The sequence below is a fragment of the Medicago sativa genome, chromosome 7, assembly GCF_051527215.1.
Source record: "Medicago sativa cultivar Bolivia chromosome 7, Bolivia_mono, whole genome shotgun sequence".
Classification (NCBI taxonomy): domain Eukaryota; kingdom Viridiplantae; phylum Streptophyta; class Magnoliopsida; order Fabales; family Fabaceae; genus Medicago; species Medicago sativa.
Genome location: NC_140755.1, coordinates 97751131 through 97763943, shown reverse-complemented (window position 1 = coordinate 97763943; position 12813 = coordinate 97751131). Strand labels below are relative to the sequence as shown.

Here is a 12813-nt window from a genome sequence, read left to right as displayed (position 1 = left end):
TAAAAAAAATAGATTTTTTTTTTGTTATATTGTTGCTGTCATTGAAATAAATAATCACGACTAGTTTAGTTTGTTATAACTTGAAAGCAACAAACATTTCTACTTTTATTTTTAATCCAAATCAAAATTTCATAGAAAAAACACCGTTAATAATTTTCAAAAGCGCAATAAAAAAAGCGGAAAGATGGGTACGTGAGTGTCCGTCTTTTCGCTAGTATATACGAAGAAAATAACATATTTTGGTTTTTTTGGGTTAATTTTTTCTCTTTCAAAACTATCCTCAACTTTCAATATAAATAACACATATAACAAATAACGATAAGGATAAAATCAATAAAGAAGTGTCTATTAAGTATCTTGTGCATCAAAATAAGGATAAAAGAACCAATAGCTTCCAAGAAAACACCATGAAGAGACCAAAAAAAGGAGGAAACCAACAATGATTAATGGTGATGAATTTGCCGTGGAAAAACACGTAAGTTTATTATTGTGCCCGAGATAAGATTCGCTACTGCAATCACATCTTCTTATGCATGAAATATTATTACTATTAATAGAGTAAGTTACTGTAGAAAGAAGGGTGACAGAAGCGGGAAGAAGATTGGAAGAAGAAAACAACACTCAACTTCAACGAATCGTTGATCCTTCTACGTGGTATTTTGATTATTAAATCATACGAATAGTTCATCCTTCTACGTGGTATTTTTGATTATTAAATCATGTTTTAAATTGTATTTGGTCTGCATTCTCCTTACAATCGATAAGAAAGAGGTAGAAAAAATGTCATGTACTTAAAATATGCTATTTTTGGGTTTTATCATTATAGAGAACTTAAAATATGCTATTTTTTTGTTAAAAAAAGTTGTATCGTTTTAATCCATCATTTTTCATGCCAATAGAAAAATTCTCGATTTGCATCCTAAAACACGGTTTAAAATGAAAAAAGAATAAGGAAAAGGGTTTCTATTTAAGATCATGAAACTGTGTATGATAGAGTGTGAGTAAACATGGAAAGTAAGAATTTGTCGAGATATGAAATGCCAAATTTTGGGAGAGAAAGAAACCCATTATGGAAACTACGATAAATGGTTTGATTTTAATTTTGATTTTGAAGGTGTCAATGTGTGTGAAAAACATATTAAGAAACGCGTACGAGGACGTTAAGATTTTGTTAATTTACTAACAGGAATTCGTCCGCCAGCTTTGTCGGTTATTTATTTGTACAGATAAAATTATGTCTTGTCATACTACCAAAAAAATAAATAAATTAACGATCATTTTTTATGAAATAAATAACTATTTATCGATATTTATATTTTATAGAACATCGTTTCATAAGAAAAAACATCAGTTCATTATTTATAAGAATCATAGTATTTTTTTTACATATTATCGTAAAATATAATCAATATTCTCAATTATGAGTGCTAAAAATTCAAAAAAAATTAATTTTATTTCGATAACACTTTTGATGAATAAGATTTAGTTATTATAAATATAAATGATAGAAAATAATATTTTTCTTCAAAAAACAACTCATTTAACCATTGATTTAAAGAGTGAGTGTACCGGTACATTCAAATATATTGGGTGTACCATAGAATTTGCCTTTGTCTAATACTATTATCTCATATCCTGTACTATTTTATCTAGTACTAACTGTTTTGTCACTTTGTGAATCAAGCAATTGATATTAAAATTATAAAATTCTTTTTCTTATGTACCTTTTATTAGTTAGTTTAATTGTCGAATATGTCTTTTGTTAGAGAGTTTAGTTATCGAATGCATCTTTTGAAAGTTTGGTTTTGAATGTGACTTTGGTTAAGCAAATTATTCATGAAATTATTAACAAAAGATACATAGAGAGAGATATATGTTTGTAATTTCAATAAATTTATGGATAGTTGAATAACCCCTAAAAAAATAGACAGTGGAATGAGATTTATATATATATATATATATATATATATATATATATATACAAATTTGGTTGTAAATTAAAGAAATTATTACAAAAGTAAATATTGATCATCCAAAAGTAAAACACTAGAAATCTTGTATTCTAAAGAAAGAAAAAAAAAAACCATAAATCTTTTTTGGAATATGTATCAGATTGAGCGTTCCACGGTGACTTCAATATCTTTATCTATAAATAGGAGTGACAATGAACTGAACCAACTCGAACAAAGTTTGAGACTTGATTCGATAATTTATTCGTTGAACTTGGTCCATCAATCAAATGAGTTAAAAATTAAGTTTGTTAACCTAGTGAGCTGAACTCGATCTATATCAAAAGTGTAAAAATGAATTTATGTTATATATATATATATATATATATATATATATATATATATATAACATAATTAACTAAATTTAAAATTTGTTGCACTAGTCTTGGAAGTAGAACAAGACTTCCTCAAATATTTATGTATATTGTTTTTAAAGGAAAAACTAATACAAATTTAATTAAAAATTTAAAAGTTATTTAAATAAATTTAACATTATAAAATAAAATGAAAATAAGTCCAGAACTTATAAAAAAAACAGAGATATAAATGATACTGTGCTTCGAATCGAGTTGAACCTAATAAATCGAATCGAGTTACTCGTAAACTTTAGACGATTTTAACCACCGAGGTCTAGTAGATTCAATTCATTTCCAAACCTATCTATGAAAAACAAGTTGAAATCAAATGAAAATAAATAAAGAAATGATATTGTGCTTGATCTTTTAGAATTGAAGAGGCTCTTTCCTCTCTCATCTCTCTAACCTAATCTAAGGCCGCCGCCTACCACATCACTTTCACCTTCTAATCCCCGCTGTACAACACCAACAAACAACCACTTTTCTCCTTCTCCTTAAACATCCAAACAGATCTCCACCAAAATGTAGCGGCTCGTGTGGGTGGTGTGCTCGCGTCACTGTCGCACCACCTCTACACTTTGTACGTGTCACATCGCTAGAGTTCTATCCGGTGGCCTTCACAGCCGTTTGTGGCTCTAGTTTGTGGTCCTTTGTTTAGTACTAAAAGGACATGGTTGTTCTCCGCCGCCGTCGGATATGGGTTGAGAAGTTGTCGCCGTCCTGGTTGCGGACTGCTATGTTCATTCCGTTCAGGTTGCCTCCGCCACATTCTGTTTTGTGTTGTGGTGCGTACAACGGTTTTGCCGGCGTCTGGTTACATTTCTGTTACTGTGATTTGAGGTTCTGAGTGTTATGCCGCCGTGAACTCGTCGTTGTTGTGTTGACGTATCACCTCTTGATTTCTGATTCATCCATATCTGTTGAGATATGCAGTTCTCTTTAGGTATGGTTTGTCACCACACAACGCGGTTGTTTTGGTGCTTGCTATCATCCTCAACTCAGTAATGATTGATTTCGGAATGTTGGGCCAGAAATGACTATTAATTTGTTATGGTTTGGCGCAGCAAATGGTTGGTGTGTGTGGATTCGTTAGTTATCGTGCTGGCGGTCGGATCCATTCCACACTCTTTAAAAATTTGTTCGTGGTTTCGTATCCTATGCATCTATTTGATTAACATGGGACTGTGTGGACTCGAAAGAGTCGTTATTGCTTGTTGTTGTTATTGTAGGGAGTTGATGGTACGTGATTCGATTTCGTGTTGACGATCGATTCATTCGCCAAACTTTAGGTCCGCGCTTAATTGTTAGATTTGTTTAGGGTTGGATCTACTTTGTGGATCTTTTGTATTTTTGTTTTGCCTGTTAGGGTTGTTGACTGGGTTAGGTTTTATGTCCCCCCAGTTTTTATGTAATTTTTCCTTTTTTTAATAATATATATGAGCAATTGACAATATATTAGAGTAGGGTCTCAACTTAGTTGAACACTATTCTTTTGGATGTCATTTTGCTCTTGGCTTATAAAAAAAAAAATATTGTGCTTCTTTTAAATCATCATCAATTCTCACTATTGTATTTATTTAAATTTTTTTTTTTTACTAATCCCCATTATTGTATTGGTGTTTGATAAAATTACGTGTCTTCTTATATCAAATTATTATTTTATTTTTCCTTTGACTCCATCCATTTTTTTCCTTTTATCAAAAATAGTATTTATATTTTAAATTTTATTTTAAATTAAAATTTGTAATACAAAAATCAAATAGAGAAAGATAAATCACCAAAATAATTCATCCACATTCCCTAAAGAACGGCATAAATCTATTTTTTTTAAATGATTTTCCTTTTTTAATAATAAAATTAGTGAAATGTTATCGAATATCCCGGACACTTTTAAGACATTTAAATTATAATTTTTTTAAAAATTTATGTAATCAATATATCGAAAAAGGAAATATTTGACTTATTTATAGAATAATTTTTCTTTTGGAATCTTTAAGGAGTGCCTTGGGAGCACTAGTTAACCAAATCTATAGAATGTCCTCGTGACAATGCATAAAAATATGCAAGGTCCGGGGTTCAAACCCCGGCCAACCCCGGCCACTCCCAAAAAAAACCAAACCTATAGAATTAATGACAATCAAGTAAAAAAAAAATGACAATCAAGTAATGAATGTAACTTCTAATTTGTTTAGAAAAATATACTTTGAAATCAAATTTCTACACATCTCTCCGCATTAAATTCAGCATTTTTTATCATAAAAAAAAACAAAAATCAGCACCTCTTTAAATATATTTGTGTGTGTATGTTCTACTATGCCATTCTTCTTTCAGGCTTTTACATAATAATCTCGTATAAAAAAAATACATGACACCCTATTTTAATAGTAATTTATTCCAATACTAAGTTTTTTTTTTTTTTGTAACGCTTTACATGTAGAAAAATAAATCTGACATTTATTAATTATTTTTCAATTGTTCTTCACAAAAATATTTTCAATTATTTTTTTAAATCAATTCTATGAGGAAAACAATTTTATCACGCTTTAGAAGAAGGGGAAAAACAATTTTACTCCGCCTTGTATTTCTGCAGTCTTGACATTTGATTTATTGCCAGACTTTCGTTATTGAAATCGTCTTTAACGTCAAAAAAAAAAAAAGAAGGGGAAAATGTTGCTATTTTGTGACAACTCGTGTGAATAAATATGGAAACTAAAAATATGTTAAGATATGAAGAATCGGAGAATTTTATGAGGGAATGAAATAAGGTAGTAGGATAGGAATTATTTGATTTCACCTTGGAGAAATAGGAGGGAAAATTAATGAGCAATAATAGTGTTACCAATTTTAGAGTCTGTCTTGTTTTTATAAGCAAGCAAGTAACTGTCTTATTTCTAATCAAATATTCTAATTTTACTTTTGATTTGATATCTAAGAAAGAGTCAAGGAGAAGCTAGGGTGAGTAAGACAAGTTTTTTAAATTTGATTTGATGATTTCTTCAAATGTTTTATGATGCTATGCTATTGTTGATGAATTACTTGGATTGTACTATTTGATCTATTATTGCCATTTTTTATAATGTCATTTCTAATTATGTCTCAGGGAAAACCAATGGCAGCATTGAGTGCTCCACTTTGCCAGATTTGTTATAAAGATGTTGGCAAGACTGTTGATGGTGAACCGTTCATTGCATGCGATGTTTGTGTTTATCCTGTTTGTAGACTTTGCTATGAGGATGAAAGGGAAGATGGGAAACAGTCTTGTCCTCAGTGTAATACCCGATACAAGAGGCATAAAGGTAAACAAAACTTATAGAGTTTGGACTCCGACACGGACACCTGACATGATACATCGACACCGTTAATGTAAAAAACAACACCGACACCGCTATATATATATATATAAATCAAATATTAGTATTATTTAATCATAATATATAAATATGCATCTAAATTGAGCAATTTCTTTCTCCACAAAGTTCTAAAACAAGATTGGTGTATTTAACCATTTTTTATCCATCTACTATAAATTTTTGGGACAATAGTCCGAGTTGGTCCGACACGTGTAATGCGAGTGTCAGACACCGCGACACATCTTAATTCTAGAGGTGTTTGTGCTTTATAGAACAAAAACCTAAGATGTATCAGTTTATTTTTGATATATACCGCAATATGTCGATTTAAAAAGAGTATGTCGTTTTAAAAAGTTTTACAAATATTTATGATTTTAGATGTTCTAACAAATATGATTGATCGATAGCAGTGGCAGATCTCTTGAGAGACCCATAAGTGTCACGTACTCCCCGATTGTTTTTTTTATATATAGAAAATTAGTAAAATACTCTTCATATAATTGTATTTTACACACACAGTCTCTCTCGAGTAACCCCTCCATTCACACATGCAAGCATTTTAGTAGGCATATTTTGATTCTTTAGGGCTATGATAGGCTATCTAGTTGGTAGATAGTATATTTGGAGTTTTAATTTTGTGTTGGAATTGTTGCGGTGATATTTTTTTGAATGAAATTGTATATGATTTATGAATTTCAATTATAATATTTTAGTTAATTTTTCCCTCTTCCTCCAATATTTAAGGCAAGATCCGCAATAAATCGATAGTGTAAAAAATCTTTACATTGGCATTGTATGCGAATTATATATAGGCTAGGAAGGTCTTTTCATAGGTAGCCCAAGATTAGCTAAATCAAGTAATGTGATACAAGTGGTGGATACTCATGTGTCTTAACTATTTGATCAAAGTTTGATGGTTGATCATTTCGTATAGAATGTGTGTGTGTGTGTGTGTGTGTGTGTGTGTATATATATATATATATATATATATATATATATATAAGTTATCTTGGTGAGATTAGTTTCCACCAGGGGCACAAAAACACATTAGTTTAACAAAAAAAACATACTAGTTATTGTTCCCGCCAAAAAATATATATGGCTGGGTTGGGACTTGGGATTCCAAAATTGATCATCTACTACGGTTCATAAATTTAATTTACATTATTGGTGCCAAAGTTGATGGCAATTGATAACACTCCCTCGGTTTAAGTTTTTAAAGTATCATTTTTTTAGATTTTTATTTTATTTTTTTATTTCTTAATGCTACATATTGAGTTGGTAATTTCTTGGTAGACACGTTAGCATTTGTTATCAAACAGTAGGGAAATTTCTTGTTCTTTCTGAAACAATTGATTGGTGAATGAAACTAGAACCATGATTACGACTAACAATACTACTAGCAAAGCTTTTCAAAACAATTTTATTCCCCTTAACGCTTAATTTGAGTGTTACATCAGTCATGTTATTATTCTAAAAAAAATCTTAAATATATAACAAAAATTATAGACTAAGCTCTTCAAAACTATCCCCTCCAGAGCATAACCTTAAATATTAACAATTGTTTCATTCAATACTCGTCACTATTAGAGCAAAATGAAACAATAATGGTTCAATATTAATGAATTGTGTAGCATGTGGTTTCAAATCAGGTGTTAAGCTTACATTGTCTTTTGTTTGGGAGTAGAACACACTAGTTACTTGATGGTTTGTAGAAGATGTCATTTATACTGGCGTGATATTTCGGTTGTTAATTAAACCACTTATTGATTCCAGGAAGTCCTGCAGTTGATGGAGATGGTGAAGAGGAGGGAGATAGTGATGATGTTTCTCTTGACTTTGATCATGATTTGGAAAACCAAAAGCTGAAGAATTCAGAGCGCGTGTTGGGATCGTGGTTGACACCCGGGCGATCAGGAGAGCTTGGCGCTCCAAATTATGATAAGGAAGTTTCTCACAATCACGTTCTACGACCGACAAGTGGACAGGAGGTTATTCAATTAGTTGCCTAAATGAAAGTCTTTCTCCTTCAACTTCTGGCCTTTGAATGAAATTTGGCCTGTTTTCCATTTCAGGTGTCTGGAGAGTTTTCTGCACCCTCCCATGAGAGGCTATCAACGTCATCACCCGTAGTTGGTGGGGGGAAGCACGTCAAGATTCTTCCAAATTCGTCTGATGTTAATCAATTTCGTATCTTTCGACCCCTTATTTTCATTTCTTATGTAGCATTTTTTCTTTCTTTAGTTGTATGATTGTGATTTGAGATACTTGGTTATATTCTTCTGCAGCAAATACCAGGGTTGCGGATGCAGGACTGGGAAATATAGCGTGGAAAGAAAGAGTTGACGCGTGGAAGATGAAGAAGGAAAAGAATGCTGTTCCAACAAGCACAAGCCAAGCTTCTTCTGAAAGAGGGGATGGAGATGTTGATTCCAGATCTGATGTACCTGTTGACGATTCGTTATTGTTAGTATTTCCTTTATTACCTCTGTCATTTATTATAAGCCCCTTTTGCGATTTTCACGCATATTAAGAAAAATAGATAATGTATTTAATATGTTCATTTGATATATAGATGCTCATAAAATACCCCGTCGTATATAGATGTTGTGTTCAACTATGACTTCTTGTCTCCCAAGTTATTAGTATTAAGTAGGGGTATTTCTGAAAAATAATAAGTGTATCTAGTAATTTGAAGTAGAACTTATACCAAGGGACACATTTTTCCAAAAAGTGCTTATATTTAGGGGCAGAGGTAGTATTTATTCGTAAAAAACTATGACGGTTTATTACGATTGGCAGTCTCCTCATGCCTCTTTGCCCTATTGGCATCAAGTGCCTATTTTAACAGCATGTGTGACTGAGACAATATTATATCATATTCATGACACATACCAGGAGGCTTTGGTAATCGACACTATTAAACTTTCAATTACTATTGTTTAACCAAAAAAATTCAACTAAACTTTCTTGCACGAGCTTAGTTTTCTTTGTTTATGCAGGAACGATGAAGCTCGGCAGCCTCTTTCTAGGAAGGTTTCTATTCGATCATCTAGGATAAATCCATATCGCTTTGTCATTGTTATGCGACTGGTTATCCTTTGCATTTTCTTGCATTATCGAATAACCAATCCAGTGCGCAGTGCATATGCATTATGGTTGATATCAGTTATGTGCGAGATTTGCTTTGCTATATCCTGGATATTGGATCAATTCCCTAAGTGGCTTCCTATCAACCGCGAAACATATCTCGACAGACTTGCACTGAGGTAAGACCTTTTAAACTTCATCGTGACTTATATTTTTTATTTTTCAATCTGATGTTTTTTTCATTCCAAATATGTGTCTGGTGTATAGATATGATCAGGAAGGAGAACCGTCCCAACTAGCAGCTGTTGACATTTTTGTCAGCACTGTTGACCCGTTAAAGGAGCCCCCGCTTGTGACTGCCAATACCGTACTTTCAATTCTTGCAGTTGATTATCCTGTTGATAAGGTTTCCTGCTACGTATCTGATGACGGCGCTGCTATGTTGACATTGGAAACTCTTGCTCAGACATCAGAGTTTGCTAGAAAATGGGTTCCTTTCTGCAAGAAGTATAATATTGAACCCCGTGCACCCGAGTCATTCTTTGTGCAGAAGATTGACTTCTTCAAGGATATAGTTCAGACATCATTTGTGAAGGATCGTATAGCAATGAAGGTACAAATGGATTGTTCTTCTGGCTCCACATTCGTTTATGCCACTTGCTTAAGTATTATATTCTATAAGTGTATCTTCAAATTTTACTTACCTTTTGCTTTTCACAGAGAGAATACGAAGACTTTAAAATTCGTATTAATGAACTTGTTGAGAAGGCAACGGAAGATCCGGAAGAAGAGCGGGAAATGCAAGATGGTACGCCGTGGCCTGGAAATAACGTCAAAGACCATCCGGGAATGATTCAGGTTGGTTGAGTTTTTTTGATGAGTGTGGTAAAATGTTTCTAAATATTACCCTTAACCTTTTGGACTCTAATTGTGAAAATTTCTAAATTGCACTGGATTGCGTATGAGTAAACATAAGTGCAAACATGTCATTTACTAAGCTTACATTCGATATCTTCTGCAGATTTTCTTAGGCCAAAGTGGAGGACTTGACACTGATGGCAATGAACTTCCATGTTTAGTATATGTTTCTCGTGAAAAGCGTCCAGGTTTCCTACATCACAAGAAAGCTGGTGCCATGAACGCACTTGTGAGTATCATTTTCAATAGACAACATGGATTCAGTATCTGGACATAGTTATCTCACTTGTTGAGTTTAATATAAACTGTGCAGGTTCGAGTATCTGGTGTTCTTACTAATGGACCTTTCTTATTGAATCTTGATTGTGATCACTACATAAACAACAGCAAGGCCTTGAGGGAAGCTATGTGCTTTATGATGGATCCTAACCTTGGTAAACATGTTTGCTATGTCCAGTTTCCACAGAGGTTTGATGGTATTGATAGGAACGATCGATATGCCAATCGTAACACTGTTTTCTTTGACGTAAGTATCTTGACCATGTTGCTATGATTCTGTTGATGTTGTGTGGTTTCTTTGACTCTTTTATTCTTGATGTTTCTGAACCATTTTTATTATTTTTATTCTTTCTGATAACTTATTTTCTTCAAACTTGACACTTGAACAGATAAATCTCAGAGGTTTGGATGGCATTCAAGGTCCTGTTTATGTCGGCACTGGATGTGTCTTCAATAGGACGGCTTTATACGGTGTTGAACCTCCTCTTAAACTGAAAAAAAAGAAGCCTGGGTTTCTATCATCACTCTGTGGTGGAAGTAGAAAGAAGAACTCAAAATCTAGTAAGGAAGGATCAGAAAAGAAAATGCCTAACAAGTATGTCAACCCAACTGTGCCCGTCTTCAATCTGGAGGATATTGAAGGAGGAGTAGAAGGTAGGCTTGCATTCGTTGCTTCATTGGAGCGTTGAATCTTGTGTGAAAATTGTGTTTACCTAATCATATACATGTCCAGTTTTCCTAGAAACTGATTTAGGTATTTTAATTTAGCAATTGTTATGGATATTTTTTCAGTTGATGATAAGAAACCACTACTGTCAAAGGAGATCCTTGGGAAAAGATTCGGCCTGTCGGATGTTTTTCTTGATTCTACGCAGATGAAGGATGGTGGTGTTCCTCCGAATGTTACTCCAGAAACGCTTCTGAAGGAGGCTATTCAAGTTATCAGCTGTGGTTATGAGGATAAATCAGAATGGGGAACAGAGGTGTGTGTTGTCTTATGTTAAACAATAGTTTATGTAACAGACAATGCGATTACATTCAATCACTTTCATTTTCTTAAATTATTATCGGTGTCTACGTGAGTGAATAAAAGAAAAACTAGTCACATTCTAATACTATCATCTGAGCAGATTACTGCTAACATATAGTTCATAATGATTACTAATCCAATAAACTAGACTATAAACTAACAACGATTGCAGAAGGTAAATCACTATTTGTTTTCTGTTCTACAGATAGGATGGATTTACGGTTCCGTCACAGAAGATATTCTTACTGGATTCAAGATGCATGCCCGTGGTTGGCGGTCTATATACTGCATGCCAAAGCGGCCGGCATTTAAAGGTTCTGCACCTATCAATCTTTCAGATCGGCTAAACCAAGTGCTTCGGTGGGCTTTAGGTTCTGTTGAAATTCTTTTCAGCCGACATTGTCCGATCTGGTATGGTTATGGTGGAAGACTTAAGTGGCTCCAAAGGGTTGCATACATTAACACCACAATATATCCACTCACTGCCATTCCCCTTATCATGTATTGTTCCTTGCCAGCCGTCTGTCTTCTTATTAACAAGTTCATCATTCCAAAGGTTTGTTATTTATTTCTTCATACATTGTTAATGTTACCATAGTTAATCATTCTTTTGTTGGTTCCAAGAAAATATTTTCATAATCAACATGACTTTGTGAATTGAAACTGTCTTTTTATGGACTCAGATCTATGTAGCACCATCACGACACTGACACATGCGAACACATCCAATCACTTCTAAATTATTATGGGTGCATTATGCATATGTTGTATCAGTGGTGGTATGATATTCTAGTCTGTGTCAGTGCTTTGTAGACTTGCCATGACTGCCTCCAAATAAAGCATGCATTAACAATCAAACCTAATTTTATTTTGCTTGCAGATTAATAACATAGCAATTCTATGGTTTATCCTTCTCTTTATTTCAATCATGGCAACTGGAATCCTGGAGATTCGATGGAGTGGTGTTGGAATTGATGAGTGGTGGAGAAATGAACAATTTTGGGTGATCGGTGGTGTGTCCGCGCATTTGTTGGCTGTGTTGCAAGGTCTAGTAAAAGTAGTGTTCAGAGTCGACACAAACTTCACAGTGACCTCAAAAGCATCGGATGAAAACGGAGACTCAGCAGAACTCTACAAGATCAAATGGACATTTCTTCTGGTTCCTCCAACGACACTTTTCATATTTAACTTGATAGGAGTTGTTGCTGGTATATCATATGCTGTCAATACTGGTTACCGATCATCTGGTCCAATATTTGGTAAACTTTTCTTTGCGTTTTGGGTTATAATTCATCTCTTCCCTTTCCTTAAAGGTCTTATGGGACGCAAGAATCGAATACCAACCATTGTTGTGTTCTGGTCGATCATCCTTGCAACTATTTTATCTCTGTTATGGGTTCGTCTTGATCCGTTTACCACAAGAGTCATTGGTCCTAAAGCTGAGAAGTGTGGGATTGGATGCTAGAACAATCATATGCTTGGTGTTTTGGATTGTAATTATAATTCTCGTAGGTTTTATATTTGTTTATGTATCTTTTAAGTTATGTACAATTTATATTACATACACGATGCTCTCTTTTGTACCAAAAAAAAAATATATTAGATACACGATTTGAACTAAAGTTAGAAGCAAACTTACTATATTACGGATACTGCAGCGCATTTGATAATTTATTTGTGCACTCTTTAGGTGTGGATTAAATTATTATTTACCAAATCGTCATTTCTATGCTTTGCATGCTCTTGGTTTATTTTAAAAAAGATAGAATGGTTGTATATCA

At 33.4% G+C, this 12813-nt stretch overlaps 1 protein-coding gene across 1 annotated transcript; it reads left to right on the top strand.

The window, feature by feature from the left end:
• Positions 1–3035: 3035 nt before the first annotated feature.
• On the top strand, positions 3036–12739 carry LOC146910897 (cellulose synthase A catalytic subunit 3 [UDP-forming]-like). The gene is made up of 15 exons (XM_085729479.1): positions 3036–3150; positions 3299–3366; positions 5466–5661; positions 7492–7706; positions 7791–7905; positions 8004–8181; positions 8718–8984; positions 9073–9418; positions 9526–9663; positions 9827–9952; positions 10037–10249; positions 10392–10656; positions 10795–10985; positions 11238–11588; positions 11913–12739. The coding sequence occupies exons 1-15, from the start codon at positions 3036–3038 to the stop codon at positions 12495–12497; spliced, it is 3369 nt and encodes a 1122-aa protein (XP_085585605.1). The 3' UTR covers positions 12498–12739.
• The last annotated feature ends 74 nt before the right edge of the window (positions 12740–12813 follow it).